The 21130-nt window shown below is 40.0% G+C and overlaps 1 protein-coding gene across 1 annotated transcript in view; it reads left to right on the top strand.

Annotated features, from left to right (window-relative positions):
• The window catches only part of LOC139449048 (A disintegrin and metalloproteinase with thrombospondin motifs 16-like), a 91462-nt gene that overhangs the window by 37108 nt on the left and 33224 nt on the right, over positions 1-21130 (top strand). The window contains exon 3 of the mRNA XM_071230521.1: positions 1477-1811. Coding sequence (XP_071086622.1) covers positions 1477-1811 — 335 coding nt within the window. The remainder of the gene's footprint in view (positions 1-1476; positions 1812-21130) is intronic.

Genomic DNA, 21130 nt, shown 5'->3' with positions numbered 1-21130 from the left:
ACTTTTAGGGAGTCATGGTGCAGCATTTATGATATCTGTACCCATTCGTTACTAAGGAGTGTCACAAATCCCATTTGTGTAACATTTTTATGTGACAGATACAAGTGAAAATATTCCTCTGTGACTCTGACATTTAATTTTACTTTTTGGATACTGGTAATTCACTTTCCCCCTATGACACCTATGGCAAGGATGGAAAAGGATGGTCTTGTTTGGTCATGAGGACAAGTGAGGTGGGCTTTAGTGAAACCATTAGGGCAAGTGAGGTGGGCTTCAGTGAAACCATCAGGACAAGTCGGGCGGGACCATCAGGGCAAGTGGAGTGGGACCATCAAGACAAGTGGGGTGGGACCATCAGGACAAGTCGGGTGGGACCATCAGGGCAAGTGGGGTGGGACCATCAGGACAAGTGGGGTGGGAACCATCAGGGCGAGTGGGGTGGAACCATCAGGGCAAGTGGGGTGGGACCATCAGGACAAGTGGGGTGGGACCATCAGGGCAAGTGGGTTGGGACCATCAGGGCAAGTGGGGCGGGACCATCAGGACAAGTGGGGTGGGACCATCAGGACAAGTGGGGTGGGACCATCAGGACAAGTGGGGTGGGACCATCAGGACAATTGGAGTGGGACCATCAGGACAAGTGGGGTGGGACCATCAGGACAAGTGGGGTGGGACCATCAGGACAAGTGGGGTGGGACCATCAGGACAAGTGGGGTGGGACCATCAGGACAAGTGGGGTGGGACCATCAGGACAAGTGGGGTGGGACCATCAGGACAATTGGAGTGGGACCATCAGGACAAGTCGGGTGGGACCATCAGGACAAGTGGGGTGGGACCATCAGGACAAGTGGGGTGGGACCATCAGGACAAGTGGGGTGGGACGATTAGGGCAAGTGGGGTGGGACCATCAGGACAAGTGGGGTGGGACCATCAGGACAAGTGGGGTGGGACCATCAGGGCAAGTGGGGTGGGGACCATCAGGGCAAGTGGGGTGGGGACCATCAGGGCAAGTGGGGCGGGACCATCAGGACATGTGGGGTGGGACCATCAGGGCAGGTCGGGTGGGACCATCAGGGCAAGTGGGGTGGGACCATCAGGACAAGTGGGGTGGGACCATCAGGACAAGTGGGGCGGGGACCATCAGGGCAAGTGGGGCGGGGACCATCAGGGCAAGTGGGGCGGGGACCATCAGGGCAAGTGGGGCGGGGACCATCAGGGCAAGTGGGGTGGGACCATCAGGGCAGGTCGGGTGGGACCATCAGGACAAGTGGGGTGGGACCATCAGGGCAGGTCGGGTGGGACCATCAGGGCAAGTGGGGTGGGACCATCAGGACAAGTGGGGTGGGACCATCAGGACCATCAGGACAATTGGGGTGGGACGATTAGGACAAGTGGGGTGGGTTTCAGTGAGACCAGTTGAGTTACGGTGTCCATGATTCTGTTGTATTGTCTGATCATATTTTTTAATTCTTGCAGACTACTCTGTGGTGTATCCATCTCAGGTTGATGTGAACGGAAACCTACTGTCTGATGATCCTGCCCGGACTGTCCGCCATCGTCGCAGTGCTGATCCTGGGACAGTCCGAGACCTGTACCTCAACCTAACTGGAGATAGCATCCATTTTCACCTCAAACTCAGTCTCAACAGGAAGCTGCTAGCGCCAGGGTTCAAGGTATATCACCGGAAACCCTCCAACTTGAGTCATGTGGACACTGACAGCGTGTCTGGTGCTGAGTCAGACTGCATGTATCGGGGGAAGGTTCTGTCACATGGCGACTCCATGGCAGCATTATCGCTCTGTAATGGTGTGGTGAGTACAAATTATACCATATCTCTATTAGGCCACACTTAATTAATTATTTAATTTTCATTCAAATTTTAAAAAATAACTTAGACTTGAGACGTTTTATCTTTTCTGTTTCATCTTTTTAATACAAATTATTCAAGTCATCTGTGTTCATAAGCTGTAGACGAATGTGTTTGTTTTGTTTGTTTGTTGTTTTACGCCGCTGTCAGCAGTATTTCAGCTGTATGATGGTGGTCTGTAAATAATCGTGTCTGGACCAGACAATCCAGTGAATGACTGACAAATGTGATTCACTAAAAGCATGGGTATTTGATCAAGTAGAGCGCATGCAGTTCTGTACATTCTTAGGGACAACCAAAATGTGAGGCTAAGAATTTGATGGTGGTGATGAAATCTAATAATTAGCTTATTATGGCCTTGTATACAGTGTCTTTTGCAGTAATGCATTAAATATGTATGTGAGCTGTCAGTCCAAGCTTATACCAATTACACACTACAAACAGGATATTGTGTCCCACCGTTTATGCATATGTTTAACACTTCCATTCCGTTTGTATATATTGTTAAACAATGATTGTAACCGTATTAAATTGTCTCTGTTGAGAAAGTTCATTTCATTGTATTTGGGGGGCGGTCGGGTAGCCTAGTGTTTAAAGCGTTCGCTCGTCACACCGAAGACCCGGGTTCGAATCCTGACATAGGTACAATATGTGAAGCCCATTTCTGGTGTCCCCCCGCCGTGATATTGCTGGAATATTGCTAAAAGCGGCGTAAAACCAAACTCTCCCACTCATTGTATTTGGACAATGATTAGTTGTTAGGAATGCAGTATTATTTAATGTAAGCAGTGGTGAGGAAGTAATCATATTTAGATGCTCAAATTATCTATAAACTTCCGGAATAGCATGGATGGATGTCAAGCATTACAGAAACAAGTGGAGAATTTTGTGATGTCCAAGTGAAATTTAACTGGTCTAGCACTGACGAAAGTGTTGGAAGCTAGTTAGGCATGTGCCTGCTCCACTTACATAGTCTGTCTCATCTCACATTTCATCTGACATTGCATCAAGACCAGCTTTTGTGTGAAGATCACTCGGAAGCTTGACCACTGTTACCTCCAGCTCGTGGTGTTAAACCTAATGCAGGACACATAAAACCCCATGTACCCCTCGTGATTCCGTTACCACTTGTAATAACTTTCCTTCCTTATCACCTTGTTATGATGAACTCATTGGATGTGTGTCTGAAGACCTCTACACCTACAGGGCCAGTAATGACCATGTCCAAAATGCCAATACACTGGACATGGATTAGACTGGAGTAAGCCTGCCAGGGAGGTATTGTCCAGACATGCATTTCACGAAGTGATAACCACGGTTAATTAACCAGCAACTCTGTATTGTCTTTGATGTAATTGTTTGTGGAATGAGTTTGGCTTGAAATGGCTTTGGAGTAAAGCTCAAGTAAACAACAGACCGTCCCTGTGGCTTCAGTATGGGAGGAGGACCGCGCCACGATGCGGTAGTCCAGGATTATACCGACACTTGTATGACAGATTAGGACTGCTATTCCTGCATACCAATTAGCTCTACACTACTTCGATCCTAGCAAACACGATTTTGGATCGGAATGTAGGTAAATAGTCCAAATTGTTTTTCATTAACCAGCGATGTTCATGGGATCTTCTTCTTTTCACTCAATCAAATTTAAACATTTGGGATCAGGTCGAAAGAAATGGCTCATTTAAATTATATATTTTTATCAGCCATGACTGGATGAATTTTAGAAGTTGGTTAACAGTAGCATCTGCCAATGATGTGCACACATTATACACAACTATTTTGTGTCATACAGGCCTGATAACAGTAGCCACATGTCGAGCCACAGTAGCCACTTGAGGTGTATCATGCTTGTTGAGTGAACTAGAATAAAGAATTGTCATCACAAACATGACACATACATCCTTCTTTATTAAACACTTTTTCAATCTGGGATCTGTTCTCAGATCTGTTCTCAGATCATAACACTCAACAATAGTCCAGCAATGTGACGGTGGTCATACATACAATGACTTTATTGGACACAAGTCACTACATACAGCAATTAAACTTAGACTGCAATGGGTACTGAATCATAGTGCACAGTCTCCTTGTAATTCCCCCTTTAAGCGACCTGTGCTGGTCGCAAGAGGCAATCAAATGGATTGGATGGCCAGGTGACAAGTCATCTTACCCAGAGAGTGTGGATCATTGTTTGGAATATGAATCACTGGATTGTCTGGTCCAGATTGGATTATCTACAGGCCACATTCATATAACTGAAACATTGCTGAGTGTGGTATTAAACCCAACCCATTAAGTCACTTGGGTGGCAACTGTTAGCAGCTATCTTTAGTTTCATGGCTTTGGGATTCTGAAAGTAATGTCAACTAGCATTGGCATTTTGCTCCAACTCACTCACTGAAGTAGACATTAAAGCAAAACTTGTTGTGTAAAGTAGACCCTGGATGAAGACCTATTCCCAATACATGCTGCTTCATCAGTGTCAGACTGACAAGGCATGTTGGCATCTAGGACATCACTCGGGTGAAAACTACCTCCATATCAGATGTACAGCTGTCAGTCTGGTAATGTCATGTCATGTCATGTCTCTCTGAGATTGTGCCCTACCTAGCAATTGGTAGTTACAGCAAGCCTTACAAGAACTAACATGGAGTACCTGCTCTGACAGGGGAAAGTGGAACAGGTAGAATACATGTTGATGGAGAGTCTGCCATCAAGATTTAGGTTACTTAATGATTGTTCTCCAAAGAACCGGGGCGTTTGGGTAGCCTAGTGGTTAAAGCATTTGTTCGTCATGCCGAAGACCCGGGTCTGATTCCCGACAACGGTACTATGTGTGAAGCCCATTTCTGGTGTCCCCTGCCATGATATTACTGGAATATTGCGAAAAGCGCCTTAAAACCATACTCACTCACTCACTCACTCTCCAAAGAGCCATGCTTGTCACAAAGGTTAGTTAGAATTGCTACTGAGGTGTGAATAGTACTTAAACTTGTCTGTGACCCTCTTGTTTTCAGAAATCGTCATAATGAGGGACAGTTATCAGGGGAAAAGAACAAATTATTGAAAGATAACTAACACTGGTTGGTTTTCCTACTGAAGCATAAAGTGTTAACAGAAACTGAATTATGTTTACCTATACTGCTTAAAAACATATATGATAAGGTAAAGTGCTCATGAAAGAAACTCAAAGTCTATCAATATCCCATTGTTACGAAATTAGTTTAATACATGGTATTCTTTTTTTTCTCTCTCTCACCCTCCTCCTTATCTTATTATATTAGAATATAAAAGTCATGCTCCTAAACCTCCAACCAAGTTTATCCTTTATCCAAGTTTAAGCAGTGTTAAATGTTGCAGGTTGTCATGATGTTTTCAATTGTGTTAAGGATTTGTATGGAAAAAATATATATTGAAAAGTTGTTTGACATTAGGTGATAAGTGTAGAAGTTCAAGAAGGCATAGCTATGTTGGCATCAATGGGGTGGCTGTGAGAACCAGGGTTAAACTGACAAATGTGTTGATCATTATGATGTTTTAGAAGCCTGCAATGTATTGCAATGTTTAGGTAATCTTTCTGTTAATGCTTTTTCACAAAATAGCCATGGCAATCCTACTCGGCTGATATTTTCATGATAAAGTTCACAATCTCAGATATTTGTAGCCTTGAAGTTATGTTGACAAATAATGCACAGTGAACTTTCAAATCTAAAAACTTTGAATTCTTGCTTGAATTTACTCCATCACCTAAGAGTCAAGTAGTGTCTGGGGTTTGAACAATGTGGCAGATATGTGTGCGTGTCTGATTGTTTACTGGTAGTGGATAGTTGGTCTTATACCCCTATGTAACATGATAATACACCTGTGGTATAAGATACAGGCTATATATCTCAGATACCATATGCTTTAAGACAGTCTTTCTACGCATGGAACTCCTTCATGGACTACATTCCTGTTTCAACAACATGGGATACGAAAGTCCAAGTTAAAACCCTGTATTAATTAACCTGTAATTGGATGTTTTAGTCTGTTATCTTTTACCATACTACAAGAACATCATGTGTAACACAAACATTTAAAGGACTTCTTTGTTATACATGCATTTACTATCTCCGTGTGGATTTCGGGTTAAAATTGGTTCCCAGAGGCTACATATAGATCTTGTGGCCCGACTCGGTGACTTGGTTGATTTCATGGCATCTTCCCCCAACGGTGTGTGTTGTTGCTCATGATATTAATCACTAGATTGTCTGGTCCAGATGCCATTATTGACAAACCGCCATCATAAGCTGGAATATTACTGAGTGTGACATTAAACAAAACATACATTTCACACTTCTAACTTGAATTAGTTACGTAATCACAGCAAATTCTAATGTATCACAGTCCTTTTCATCTGTTGCAAATAGTTTTGAAGATCCTAACATTATCTATTTTGAAGACACTGGAGTTTTGTGCAATAGGTTTTACTTTCAGTTAAAGAGAACCTTTGTTTTTGTGTCCTGGACTAAATAATCAGTCTGGACAATGTTTACAGCATGTACATCTGAATCTGCTGTACCACATTCATCACATGAAAAGCAGCAACAGTAAACCTTACAAGATGATTATCAAGTGGTTTCTGTATCTAAACAGACACAATCCTTCCCCTTAACAACAATTAGCAGCAGATATATCCTTTCCTCCTTGCATCTGAACAGTGATGTGAGATACGACCCCCACCTGCAGTCCAACCATTGGCGCTATGTCCCACTGTTGGCGCTACCGATCTGTGTTCTACCAGCCCTAAAGCAGACCAACATCCCCATATTGCCCCAACATGCAAGCAATGCTGTATAAACACAAACAAATTTCCCTCAAGCTGCACTTTGGTATTTATTTGAGGTCGCTTCACAGGTGTAGAGGGGTGGCCTGTAAGCGAGGGAGAATCGGCTTTGTTGTCAACCATGACATGCTAGCCGATTGCTACCTTTCACATGTTGATCCTCACCCTCTTCCAATTGTTTCCATAGCTGGATATCGGCCCATCTGTTTGTATCTAGTTAACTGACATTTATCTTTCTAATTCATTAATAAAAGCATTGTGACTGCATGTTTAGATTGATAGGGATATTTGCGGCCATATCGGTCAGCAAGTACACACGGAGAAACAGACAAAGCTGGTGAAGGGAGTTGGCGAATATTAAGACTATTGGTGCTGTCAGATACGGATGATATCAGCAATGTCAAGAGCCATGTGTTTCATGTTAGTGTTGATGTGAACAAATAATCATCATGTAGTGAGTTGGGAATTCTTCCCCCCTCAACCCTGAGATGCTTCCCCCTCAACCCTCAACCCTCCCTACCTCATGAGTGAGCAGTAGTCAGCCACTACTGACCTACACTTTCCCAGATACTTCAACCTAGAAGCACTTGTACATAACGGTGTCCACCACTGTCCACAGTGCCTAGGAGTAACACCCTCCAGCCATCTTTTGTCTGGGCAGCTCTTATTAACATGTACTCATCATTATGTTCTGTCAGACTAAGACCGACCAACATAGGTAGAAGGGCTCTTAACATGCACCAGATCTAGCATAGCAACAATAGCAAATCCCCTCAAGGAAGTTAAAATGTTTGCTTCCCACTTTCTCCCTATCTGTAGAAACCCTTATCACTCCGGTCTTTGACTGATTAATAGGACTTAATCATGGGAAAAAGCTTTACACAAATATATTTAGTTTACTTAGGCTTCAGAGTAAATTCTCGTCTTGTGTTTGCTGTTCTACATGACGTTTATGGTTTGGGTTAAGCACAAATGAATAATTGCTTTGCTGCCAATTAATAGTTTGTTAATCATTCGTATATGGGTCTAGCATATACAGTGCATAAGTGAATGTATGTCACTTTTTGTTATCAACGTGACTAAGGGTCATTGTTCAGAGCTCCTAGAATCCTTTTTCAGTGCTTTTCTTTCAATGAATGTATTTTTGCAGTTGAAGTTTTTATAAAGTACAAAGGTTTTATTGTATCCTTGCTATGATAGAACTGTCATTTGACCAGAAAAAGATAAAGCTGATGCTGAAACATGAGATCCCAATCAATCTATCATATATTTAATTATTTGGACAAGTCTTTTTATGCTTCAAAAACGCCTGAAAATTGTTTCTGTGGTCTAATAAACTTGATGTCAGGTAACCCCCAACTGTTGATTTATAGTTTTATAAACTGTCTCATGTAGGACTAGACATACATGCATGTTATGTCGGCAACAGCTGATTAAGTGAGTGTAAAACACTGATTGGAAGGACAAGATGGACATGCTCCAGCTGGAGTCAGTTTTATATTTGCCAAGTATGCCTTGCTTTTACACAACATAGATAATAGAGCTTACATTTAGGAGACGTTTTGAAAGATTTAAGGTTTAAATGGTGTTAATGTGTAAAAACCTAAATGCTTCATACAAGCCGGAGTGGCAGAGGTGAGCCTTGAGGTGGTTCTACAAGGAGCACAAATAAACACAAACAGATCGCTGAGTAAATATACTATCTTGTGACTTCTTTAGAACAAGCCAGCTGTATTATCTAGCTTAGATACCAACAAATAATGATTAAACATGTCGGAATATATTAAGAAAATGTCAAACGTCAAGCGAAAAAAACAATTACTTGCATGGTTTGCGGAATCAATAAAATGAAATGATATACAGTATTCGTGATTTGTCATCGGTTCCCATGCAGATTCAGAAATATTTTAAGAAACTTTAATCCATGTATGACAGGATACTGTTGAAGGGACATGGTTTGTAAAGGCCTACCAGAGAAGAAAAAGGTTATTATAGTGTTTGGAGAAACCTACTTCAGTGGAGGTATACATTGTTATAAAGTTTATAAAAGACCCACATCAACGAGTACAGTTGAATCCATTATGAGAGTATTCATACGAATACAAGAAATCACTAATTACCCAAGATGATGTCACAGAAGGTTCCCAAAAGCTGTATTTGCCCTATGTGAAGTAAAGTGTTATTGAACACACTTTGAGTTCATTGACACTTGCCAGCACTTGGCTGAGTTCTTGTACTCCGTTAAATAAAGACATTTATAAGTGATTGAGAATCATGCAACATCTTTGTATGTGTCAGATTAAATACCACATAGTTAACTATTTTGTCTTTATAATACGATTTTATAAGTGTGAAGAGTTATAAATGTGTAACTAATGTTAAATGCCTACCCTGTTGAAGTTGACCAGTAAGAATATAACATTTCAAAATATCTTTTTGTTTCTTTGGAAAATACATATTTGTAAATGATAGCAGTTGAGTATTACCAGGTTATTGACCTCTGTCAGTGTGTTCGTATAAAGATTTGATCAATTGTTTAGTCACTGCCACCAGAAATAGAGCTTTATTGACACAAATATTGTCATCTTAAAGAGAAATAAAATCCCCTGTGTTCTTATTCTGACACCTTAATGCTACTCAACTGGAACATATGTTCTATAACCTTCACAACTACTCTACTGGAACGTATGTACTGTTACCTTAACAACTACTCTACTGGAACATATTTTCTATAACCTTCACAACTACTCTACTGGAAAGTAGGTACTGTTACCTTCACAACTACTCTACTGGAACATATTTTCTATAACCTTCACAACTACTCTACCGGAATGTATGTACTGTTACCTTCACAACTACTCTACTGGAACATATTTTCTATAACCTTCACAACTACTCTACTGGGACATATGTACTGTTACCTTCAAAACTACTCTACTGGAACGTATGTACGTTACCTTCAAAACTCCTCTACTGGAACGTTTATACTGTTACCTTCAAAACTACTCTACTGGAACGTATGTACGTTACCTTCACAACTACTCTACTGGAACGTATGTACTGTTACCTTCACAACTACTCTACTGGAACATATTTTCTATAACCTTCGCAACTACTCTACTGGAACATATGTACTGTTACCTTCACAACTACTCTACTGGAACATATGTACTGTTACCTTCACAACTACTCTACTGGGACATATGTACTGTTACCTTCACAACTTACTACAATAAGTGGAGAAACATTGATTGTGTTGGAGGTGCTTAACTAAGGTCATTTCTCGCAATATACAGCTTTTCCTTTTGACCAAGAGGCCAGTCACGTGACCATGAAGTGATACCGATTATCCTAAACATGTGAACGACACATTTTGACGTTCATACGTTTTTCATAAGACTGTATCCTTGAAATGACAAACACTGACGGACTGTTTTCACATTTCTGGAAAAAACCCCTGGCAATTCCCATGCACAAGTAAATACTGAAGCGTTGTTTCTTATCATTTAGAAACTGGGGCGGTCGGGTAGCCTAGTGGTTAAAGCGTTCACTCGTCACGTCAAAGACCCGGGTACAGTGTGTTCAGAAACTTGAATTTTAACTCACACTTTTTTGCATACATTGGAAAAAATTTGTTTGATTGCATCCCCATGGTCTAAGTGAACAAAACGAAAAAATGTCCTCACACACCCCTAACGAGGCTTATAGACTTGATCCATGCCTCAAGACAGACAGTGACAGTCAATAACATTCATAAGCAATCTAAGAATTCACTTCATTATCTGTTTGACACATATTACTAATAACCTTTGAATGAAGAGCCAATTGATCATGATGACCAACACATCAACACAGGTTGTTTGGTTGTCATGTTGATCCTCCCTCTTTGAAGGTTCATACTCCAATGATCTCACACACAAAATGAAAGTCAATACTTAATTGAAGTAGCGTTATTTTTATAGTATCATGCAGATTTCAAGTTGTACTGTTATTCCCTCTTAATGTTGGACAAATAAATTTCCAATTGCTTTGGATAACTTGCACAGAGATGTAAAGTTCTGCTATTCATGTGTACATGTATATACTACTTGCTTTGATATGGAATAAACATTCTTGCTCTGATAAGAGGCTGCTATACTCAACCCCCTCACACGTTTTACAATACTGGTAGCTTAGCATGTTAGTCAAATCAATTTTGTAAATGGGTTTATAGTGGAAGCCACTTTCATGGACGATATACAGGTTTAACAACCAATCATTGGCACAATCTGGTTCTCCATAGCAGACTTGGCAGATATTTGAGGACATTTAATCAGTATTTCACAGCAAATTAAAATCCATGGTCCATTGAGATCAGACTGGTTGAAGTAGAGAGGTCTAGCCAGGGATCGTATCAAAACCATTCACTCAGTTTTGCTGAACATTTCTTTTAAAAAGATGTTTTTCCAAAGAATTTGTTTTTACTTTTTCATCGAAAACAAACAGTACTCTCTAATTTAATCTGATTCTTTGAATTCTTTGAAGTAAACATTTCAACAAAAGTATACTGTTTTTCTTGGAAAGCAGCCATCGCATGTGTCGTTGATATGCCATATGAGTCAAGTGGTCACATGTTTATGACAATTTTATTTGAGCTAGGTGATCGCTACTTGGCCAGTTTAATCACAGAGGAATTCCCAGGTGCTGTTTGATGTAACCATAGCTGGAGGGATATGTTTTATTGCAGTGCGCAATCTCTACCCCCCATATAGCCAGGCCGGTGGGATCTCCGAGTCCCCTTGTGTGCTGTAGGCCAGATTGTGAGCCTGTTGTGGAGATTGCTGTAGAGGTGTAAATAATACAGGAATTGGGAAGGAAAGGCCATGTTCTGGAGGGAAAGATGCACAAGATGGTCACTGTTACTTTGCATATCTTTACCACTATGGGGGGCACGGGTGGCCTAGTCGTCTGAGGCGCTGCGATTCGCTGTGCAGAGTTGCGTCCCTTGAACACGCCAGAAACCTATGATTGTCGGTTCGAATCCCAAGTCGCCCTAATTATGTTTCTAGGTTTGTCAGCACCATATCAGTGCTCATGGGTTTCACCGAAGTGGTCACCGAAACGTGGTCACCGAAACGTCTGAGACCTGCATCACTTCGGGCTTTCCTCCCACATTAAGCTGATATAACTGGAATAATGTTAAAACAGCGTTAAGCCCAACTCACTCACTCACTCACTCTTTACCACTATGTCAGGGTGCGCAGGGAGCCCAGTCTTGTAAGGCTGCCCAATTTGCTATGCAGAGTTGCGTCACTTAAGCATGCCGGAAACCTATGATCATGCCCTGAATATGTTTTTAAGTTGTCAAGACCTTGCACATGCTTGTGGGTTTCACCATAGTGGTAAACTTATTCCTGGCCTTACTCTGGGCCTTCCTCCAACATCAAGCTGGCACCCCATGATATAACTGAAATACTATTGGCTGTATGATGTGATGGATTGTTATTCATAATATCAATCACTGGTTTGTCTTATCCATACTCAATTATTTGCAAGCCAAAGCCATATGGTTGAAAAATTGCTGAGTGTGTCATGAAACAACAAACCGGAACCAAGATAATGTAAAGACTTTGTTTACAGGATATATATTGGAACATAGACATAATTAACTGTTTTTAATTCCATTTTTCCTCATTTCAGTCTCGGTTTTAAATAGATCCGTTATGCAAACTATGGTTTGAATTGGAAAGTCATTTTTTCATAATTAAAAAGTCCTCATAACAAAGATTATTTTTACAAGTTAAAGATTTCTGACAACGTTCCCTTATGAAGTTAAGTAAGTACCTTCACAGCACTATAAACAGAGTGTTTTATTACTGCCACCCACTCCAAGTTTCAAACCAGATATTAGATGTAAAAGATTAAACATTTACCAGATTAGCTTACATGTTTATTTGTGTAGAGTTGGCAGAGGTAAGTAAATGTACACCAGTAACAAACAATCCTGAATGCCACATTATCGGTTATCGCCACTGTGTCCAGACAGTCATTCTAGGGTATAATGAGAAGCAACTCCTAATACCTATAGCTTATCACAAGGGGAACACACTCATACATGCTTCCATATTCCCACTGTCTTATAGACAATTACCCACAGTTGCCGCAACTTGGCTGCTCGTAGGGACCATCTCAAAAGTGAAATCTGAAATTGTTAGAACATGTCTAAGTATTTTCTCTTCTTCTCGTAACAAATTTGAGTTTTTGTTTTTTTTCATTTTCACTTTTTTAATGGTATGAGTGTGTGCACATAAAATTCCTTTGAATAAAAAAATCTCTCTTTAGCTCCTTTGTATTAATAATAAAAGGGCTTTTGATAAGCTAGAAAGATGTATTTCAACTAAAACAAATATAATTATGTTAAAAGATGAAATGAAATTGAATAAATAGACTTTTATTCTAAGGGTCAGATTAGGTCAGTAGGCCATTTCATTCATTAAAATCAAGTAAATAGTCAAGTTCATTCGTCACCACTGACATGTTTCCATAACCTACAACAAGACTTGTCCCCCCTTCTCGAGGGCCGCCATCTGTTGAAATGGCGAAAGCCAATCAGAATGCACGTCAGGGCATTTTGGCAATATGCGTTTGTTAAAAAAAATGTGGTAAATTGCGGATTGTCAGTTCCACACCGCAGTGTAAACAGGTAACTGAAATGTGATATATATCTTGATGTTGTTGGGCCGCGTTGGATGATAAGTTCAAATCTACAAGTGCGTTTGTTTACATTCAGGAAGCTGCTCACTTGACAGCGAAATCCATTCATTTGAGCTTTAAAACTTGACCACGCTTTCAGAGAGACATTACATGTATGTGATACCAAGAAGTGCAAAATGTATTAAAGTAGTTACAGTAGAACATGGATATAACAAACACCGAAAGAGCGAACAAACGGATATATCGAACTGTTAAAAAATCCCAGATTTATCTCCGATATATTATCATATAAAATGTACATACATAACAAACTATTTACTGTGAACTAACGTCTATAGCAAACTGATATCTGATCCCCGACAAGCCTAAATACCACTAATTTGTGACAGGTACAGCGAACTGAGAAATCTCACTCAGTGTCAAGTGTCACTGACAATTGGCTGTATGCAATCAGCGGGGAATCAACACAATCACTGGTGACGATTCAACCTTGTTAAACTTGCGTTATGTTAATCTTACCTGTCCATGTAATTGGACTAATCTGGTCTGTAAAACAAACATTGCCAACACAAGTCAATGCAGCAATTACAGTGTTCCCTCACTATTGCGCTCTTCAATATAGAGCTAACTCAGTTATTGTGCACGGTAAAGCATGGCTCCCCAAATTTACTTACATTTTTAATAAACCTAAGTTTTCCAAAGTTATCAGCTAATCATTCAATAATGTTTACATTACTTTCGCGAAATCAAATGTGAAGTGATCGGGAGATTGGATAATTCGCCGTTATTTACAGCAACCATGGTCAGTTTACCAGCTTAATGTGGGAGGAAAGCCTGAAGTGATGCAGGTCTCAGACGTTTACTACTTCAGTGAAACCCACGAGCACGGGTATGGTGCTGACCAACCTAGAAACATAATTCGGGTGAACTGGGATTCGAACCCACAATCATAGGTTTCTGGCGTGCCCAGGGGATGCAACTCTGCACACGTATACTAAATAGATAGACCCAGGAAATCCCAGTGCTCGTGTTCCTGGCAGTCTTGATTATTGTGATTATAGCTGGAATACTGACTGCCATTAAACAATATTCACTCACTCACTCACTTGATAAGAAGACTATTCTGTAATAGTCACTTGAAATGACCTCTAATAACGCATGCACATTAACATTGAAATGCTTGGGCATGTTCTCCTCTGCAAGAAGACAGGTGACAAACATTCCCCTACCTGACCGCAAACACACCTGATTTACAACCTGTAGATCAAAGGGTCAAACGAGCTTGTCCAGGTGGGCAGTTCCAGGTGGGCATGGTTTCGGCCACTACAAGACCCTGCTAATGTCATATTTATGAACACAGACATGACTTTATCAGACACCCTGCCTCTTACCCAGGATGCAAGTGTGGGAATAGGGGGTTGTAAACAACTCCAGGGAGACACCTCATTTGAGAATAAGTCTATTTATAGATGTTTCAATAAGGAAGGAATACATATATGTTTGTAATTGCGACATTGGGATGTTATGTCTTCCAGAAACCTTTGGCATGTGCAGTTTGGTTTCTTTTATTCTTAGTCTTTTGGACGTATCCAACACTTATCCTCATTTTGACCACCACTATTACTACTACTATACTTCATAAGTCCCTAATCAAATCACCAATGGCGGAGTTCTGCCACTTTAATAATGGAATTAACATTTGTCGACAGATTTATTGAAGCCTTTTTATTATAACCAGTACACTAGTACAGATCCATTATGTCAAAGACATTTCTGAACCCAATTTTGACTAGACAATTTAGAACATAAATGACAGCTGGCAATAATGCTTGATGCTTTTAACAGTATTCTAGTTATATCAAGGCAAGTCAGCTTTCTGTGGGAGGAAAGCCTAGAAACATAATCAGGGGTTATAATCCACAATCATAGGTTTCTGGCATGCCCAAGGGATGCAACTCTGCACAGTGAATTTTGATGCCTGAGACGACTGGGCCACCCATGCCCCCCACATGCACATTGAGGAAATGCAACAAAAACAGGATTATTATTTTGTTCATTTTCAGTTATATTCTGTCATCTGATTTTGTCTGTTGGAAGTTTAAGTTATTTGGTTCAGTTTTACTCTCTGCACCAAGAAGCCTTTTGTCATTTCATTTGTACCATACAGTTAGTCTGTAGGAGCTTGTTTTCCAACAATACCGGAATTATGTGGGGACAGATAACAGGGTATGTGAACACCACACAATGTGATACCTCCATCCATCAAAACATTATGCTGACCACAGGACGTACAACAGGAAAACAGTTTCAAACCCATATAATTGAATGTAAAGATTCTAAGTTTATACCACAGATACCCAGTAATTACAAGTCCCCGTATTCCCCACCTGAAAACATGGTATTAGTAGTGGCCTAACCCCACAAGGAGCCTATGAGTAAGTATAGGGGAGTAAGTCCTTAAGTCCTATAATAAGTGAAGACACAGCGACCTAGTCAAGAGCAGTAATAGACATAGGAAACAGTGTGACTAACGAAGGTAATGGTTACACACACTTAGGTTGGTACTATTCCCAGCTCCAGATCGAGGCCATAATGCCTTAATGTAGCTTGTCAATTTGCATTCCTTAAATCACAGGAATACATAAAAGAAATATTGACCCAAAAGGATACATGGGACAATATTTGGGGTGTATTTTACATCTATGCATTGATGTGATTAAGCTGAGGCTTGCTGACCTGGTTGATGTATGTCATCGTATTGCAGTTGTGTTGATCGATGCGCAAGATGTCAATCACTGGATTGTCTGGTCCAAACACAGAGCGCCATCATATAGCTGGAATATTGCCGAGTGTGGTGTTAAACAACAAACCAACAAAACATTCATTCCCTTATTTGTTGCCAACATGGATAAGGTGTATATTGCTGCTGATGCAATATTGCTAGCAACTCTTATATGCTGCACGCTCAACCTACATGTGCACATATCTGATGTGGAATCATGATAATGGCTTGTGAGGTGTGGTGAAATTGGGTTTAACGTCGCGTCCAAGATTATTGAACTTATATAGCGACGTGCATGCACGTGTATATTTGTGTGTGGCTGCTTGTACTAGTCCGGACTGATGCCGATTTATAGTGCAAGCTCACTGAGATACCATGCCGCAGTTTAACATGAATACCCCACTCAGACACAGTATACTGACTCCGAGCCGACCAGTCCTTGTTTTAGCCCTTTAATGCCGAGCGCCAGACAGGGTAACAACAAGTACCATCTTTTGACGTCTTTTGGTATGACGCGGCCGGGGATCGAACCCCGGACCTTCCGCCCTCCGGGCGAACACTCTACCTCTAGACCACGGAGGCGGTCTATAATGGAAATGAAAATCCAGTGACAGTTGTTTGTGTCACCGTGTTCCGGTCAATACAATAAATGGTCTTGGTCAGATCTTTTTTACATATCTCCAATTATGTTTTTCTAATTTTTGCTGCCCTTACCACTGATTGGTCGATTTGAACAAGTATTAGTATGAGGTGTTAATGTTCAAAATTATCCTACAAAATCTATTTAAGGCTATAAGTACCTGTTACTTGAAATGATATTTTCACTAAGTATATTCACATAATTTTATAAAATAACCATCACAATATCAAACTTTTCATGGTGAACTTGAATTTATGTTAGTTATAGTATTAAGTGTCTCTTGATAATTTACATTTAGTACTGAGGAAAGATAGTGTTACTTCCTGTTTCAAATGAAAATAAGATTTTATTTCAAAGTGATAACGAAAGATATGTTCTTGCACCCTGTATTAAGTTTAGATGGTCACTAACATTATCTTGATTCTCAATTGAAAACAATTGTCATCTGGACCTCATGTCTTTTGATATCAAATATACAAACACTTGTTGATATCAAATACACAAATACTTGTTGATATCAAAAGATACTTGGGTAAGATTCTCTCATTCATAGAGAAGAATATATGACTGTGTGTTTACGGCGTGGAGTAAAATTCTTTCTCACTCTTGTGTGCTTGAACTTTCAAAGACATTACATCTATGACTAAAATCTTTACAGATAAATTGCATAATACACATTGAATGTGTTCAGCAGAGTAAAAAATCAACAGTGTCTAGGCATTGGAAACAAAATGCAAGTCAAAATTGGAAACAAGTGACATATTTGTCAGTAAACATCCTCCAGTTGGTTCTCATGCATCCCTAATACGCTTATGCTCCTGGAGTGTTTGACACCCAAACCAATGATAACATAACCAGCAACCTGCCCTAATCAAGCTCCTGGCTGAGACAAAGCCTGCCCGGGCTGGACATTGTATACCTGTTGTCAGAGACTTACATACAGGTGTTGACTTCGCACACACTCAAAAGGGCAATCATTGCCTGAGACCAGGGTCAAAAGGGCAGCGAGCTGGAGACTGGCCCCTAGGTGACAGTCCCTGGTGAGGGCTGTACACACATACACACATACTCTTCATTAGCTGGGGAGGGGGAGGGCTCTGCCCCGCCCTTTAAATACATGTCTGATAGTCCCCTGAGTGGCTGGAGATATGAAGGTATGGTTCACAGCAGAGGGTCATTCTCCAGCTCTTGCATGGTGATGGGTATATTTTACTGATTTTCTTATGTCTGAGTATGAGAAATTTTTATTACTTTGATAAATTGAATGTTCAACTTTGAAGTCACTGGTTGATGAGGTTGAAGCATCATTCTACAATTTTCTAAAGTAGAATAATATTCTTTTACCTCTTAAATCTAATCACAAGTTCTAGATTATTTTTAATGAGAACATCACTATTAATTTTTGTAAAGCTAAATATTCAGCTGAGATTATTTTTACCAACCTGCAGGACCCTGATCCCCAAAACGATGTTGGCAATAAGATGATCTCAACTCCCATACATTTAACTCTAACTTAAAACAGTCAAAGGACCAAGTGTGCCTTGTGGAACAGGGACCTGGACTATATGTTCTAATAAGTAGGCCCGTCATGAATTCTCAGACAACCAGTTACCACGGTTTGATTCGTATTCCGTGAAAAGTGTGCAAAATGGGATTCTATTTCCTATCTTGATATTTTTAATAATCATTTAAAATAATATTTTTGAAACTATCAATATTAATATTGTCACAATCTGATTTAGCTATAAGATTGAATCCACAGTTAGCAAGAGTCTTATCAATTATTCAAAATAATTAAGTCTGTGTGAAACAGGAAATGCAATGAAAATCAGCCCGGAATTACTGTGGAGTGAATTTTCTGTCTTTAGACTTTTTAAATATTTCGAAATCATGGAAAGCATTTAACGGATACAAAACAGCTTCAGTAGAACTAGTAAAAGTTTTCAAAGTGTCATCTCTAGTAATAATAACCTTGATGGTGGCACAATTAGTGTACCTAAAGCCTTTCGATACCTGACTAGGTTTAACACCAGGGGACTAATAATTTTAATGTACAGTTATTCGTTTTAATTTAATTTTTGTGTATAAGTTTATATTTATCTACTATCCAACCCAGCTGTGTAACCTGAGGTCTGCATGAAACAGTACAATAATGTTGGCCTTAAAGAGCTTTAAGGGTATTGTGAACAAATGCTACAACACTGAAGACTTGCTAACTTCTATCTGAGGAGGACCCAAAGTCTTGCTGGCAGGCAAATCTGTTGAAGCATGTCTGCACAATATCATTGTCAATCCACATTCTACTCTTTACCTCTTGCTGACCACTAAAGTGGCGATTATTTATTTCAACTAATAATTATTAAGGTCAATTTAAGGGGTGACTTCCCTGTTCAATGGTAATGTCTGTGGTGTCATGCTGTGGACACTGGCCCCCATGATTGTATTGATACCAGTTTTAACTGTATTTGTGCTTGTTCCGCCCCCACAGACATCATGGCCCCAGGTCATGTTGGGGAACTGACCGTTACATTCAACAGCCCTGGATGGTATAGCCCTCCTACCAACCACTTGCTTTATCAGTGGAGCCTCTCTTGTATACTGGCAACTGTTCTACAGTCATATTACCAGGGAATCTCGCCCAGATGTCTTTGATATGGAATATACGTGTCAATAAAAATTTAAAACTCTGAGGCTTGCCAAGGAGATTTAATCATTTTCAAAGAGTGTGTTTATATTTGACATAAAAACAACGTGATGGTGAGGTTCTATTTAACATCCAAAATCATTCTAAAATACACATACACCAGTCGGTTCTAACTCTGAAAAATACAATGAAAATATCTAACAGATGAAATTAAACAAACATCACAAAGTACATGTTTGTTTGTTTGTTGTTTAACGCCGCACTCAGCAATATTCCAGCTATATGATGGTGCTCTGTAAATAGTCTGGACCAGACAGTCTAGTGATTGATATCATGAGCATCAATCCACACAGTATGTTTATCTCCATTCTACCATGACTAAATAAAACGCGAACTCTTTGGTGTTAGCAAGTAAACTGAGTGAAGCGGCATGGGTTGAGTCCAGTGTTTTGAGTGGGTTATCAATCCGAATTACGGAATCACAGAACAAAATATGGCGCTGTGTATACTCAAGCAGTTTGTTTACACCCTAATACTTCACTCGAATATATGACAGGCATTGAAAGCATATAAGCATGGCAACTTGGTAAGCTAACATGAGGTGGGCATCCGTAAAGAAAACAAAGCAAGTTTTGCAAGGCTTTCGCTCTACATCGCACGTCACCATTATGACGTCATAACGCTCATTGTGACGCAAAAGCTATGACGTCACAGTTGTATATAGAAAAGCGCCAAAATTCCAAGCTCTCTGTTGTCTCCAAAACGTAAATACCTTCCCTTTGTAGATTTCTATCGTGTTTTCTGCACGAAATGCATTGCCACACATGCTTTGAATATTGTAGCAACCGCACCTGTGCATTTTGTAACCTGTAATTGTAGATATAGATAATAAAATATGCCTACCGACAATGACTGGAAAAAAGTACTATTCTGTGAATATCAGCTTCTGCGGTGATGCGGTCGTCAAACCAGCTGTTTCAATCAGAGGGGGTTTATTGTGATATTATAATATAATATATATTATAATAATAATAATATCAATTACTGTTTTATCTGGTCCAGACTAAATTAATTACAGAGTGATATGTGATATAGCTGAAAAATTGATGTGTTTAGCAAGGATTAAGCAATCAACTCCAGACTAGTAAATGTGCGATTATAATATTCAGCACTTACATTATGGCAGTGAAAGAATATACCAATATCTTTCTGTTGTGCTAATGGAATAGTTGATTGCAAACACTGTTTAAAAAACATAAATAATATTTCTCATGAACTTTTGTCTACAGTCTTCATGATGCGCTTATAAAAGCAGGTCTTAATTTTTATTACGCTAAGGAGTAAAAAAGGCTTAGTGCCACTTTGGCATGAGATACAAGTAAATGGCCTCACCATGCACCCATGTGGAGAATAGAATCCAGGTATTTGGTGTGACAAGTTAACACTCTAGCCACTAGGCTACCCCACCACCTATCTCTTGAGGATGTCATATGCAAGTGCTTCCCTTATTATAGTAGATACTGCTGAGTGTTGCCAGCACTAATCTCCCTACAAGCGATAATCATGTTCAACAAGATGAAAGCTGGTTCAGATAACGTTTATCCAATGGCTCTAGAGACAGTCACCCTGTTTGAATTGAATAGAACTTACAATGTGGTATAATCTTTCACAACTTA

Source organism: Haliotis cracherodii, unplaced genomic scaffold, assembly GCF_022045235.1.
Source record: "Haliotis cracherodii isolate W230 unplaced genomic scaffold, xgHalCrac1.p SCAF_10, whole genome shotgun sequence".
NCBI lineage: Eukaryota > Metazoa > Mollusca > Gastropoda > Lepetellida > Haliotidae > Haliotis > Haliotis cracherodii.
This window is presented reverse-complemented; position numbering and strand designations above follow the sequence as displayed.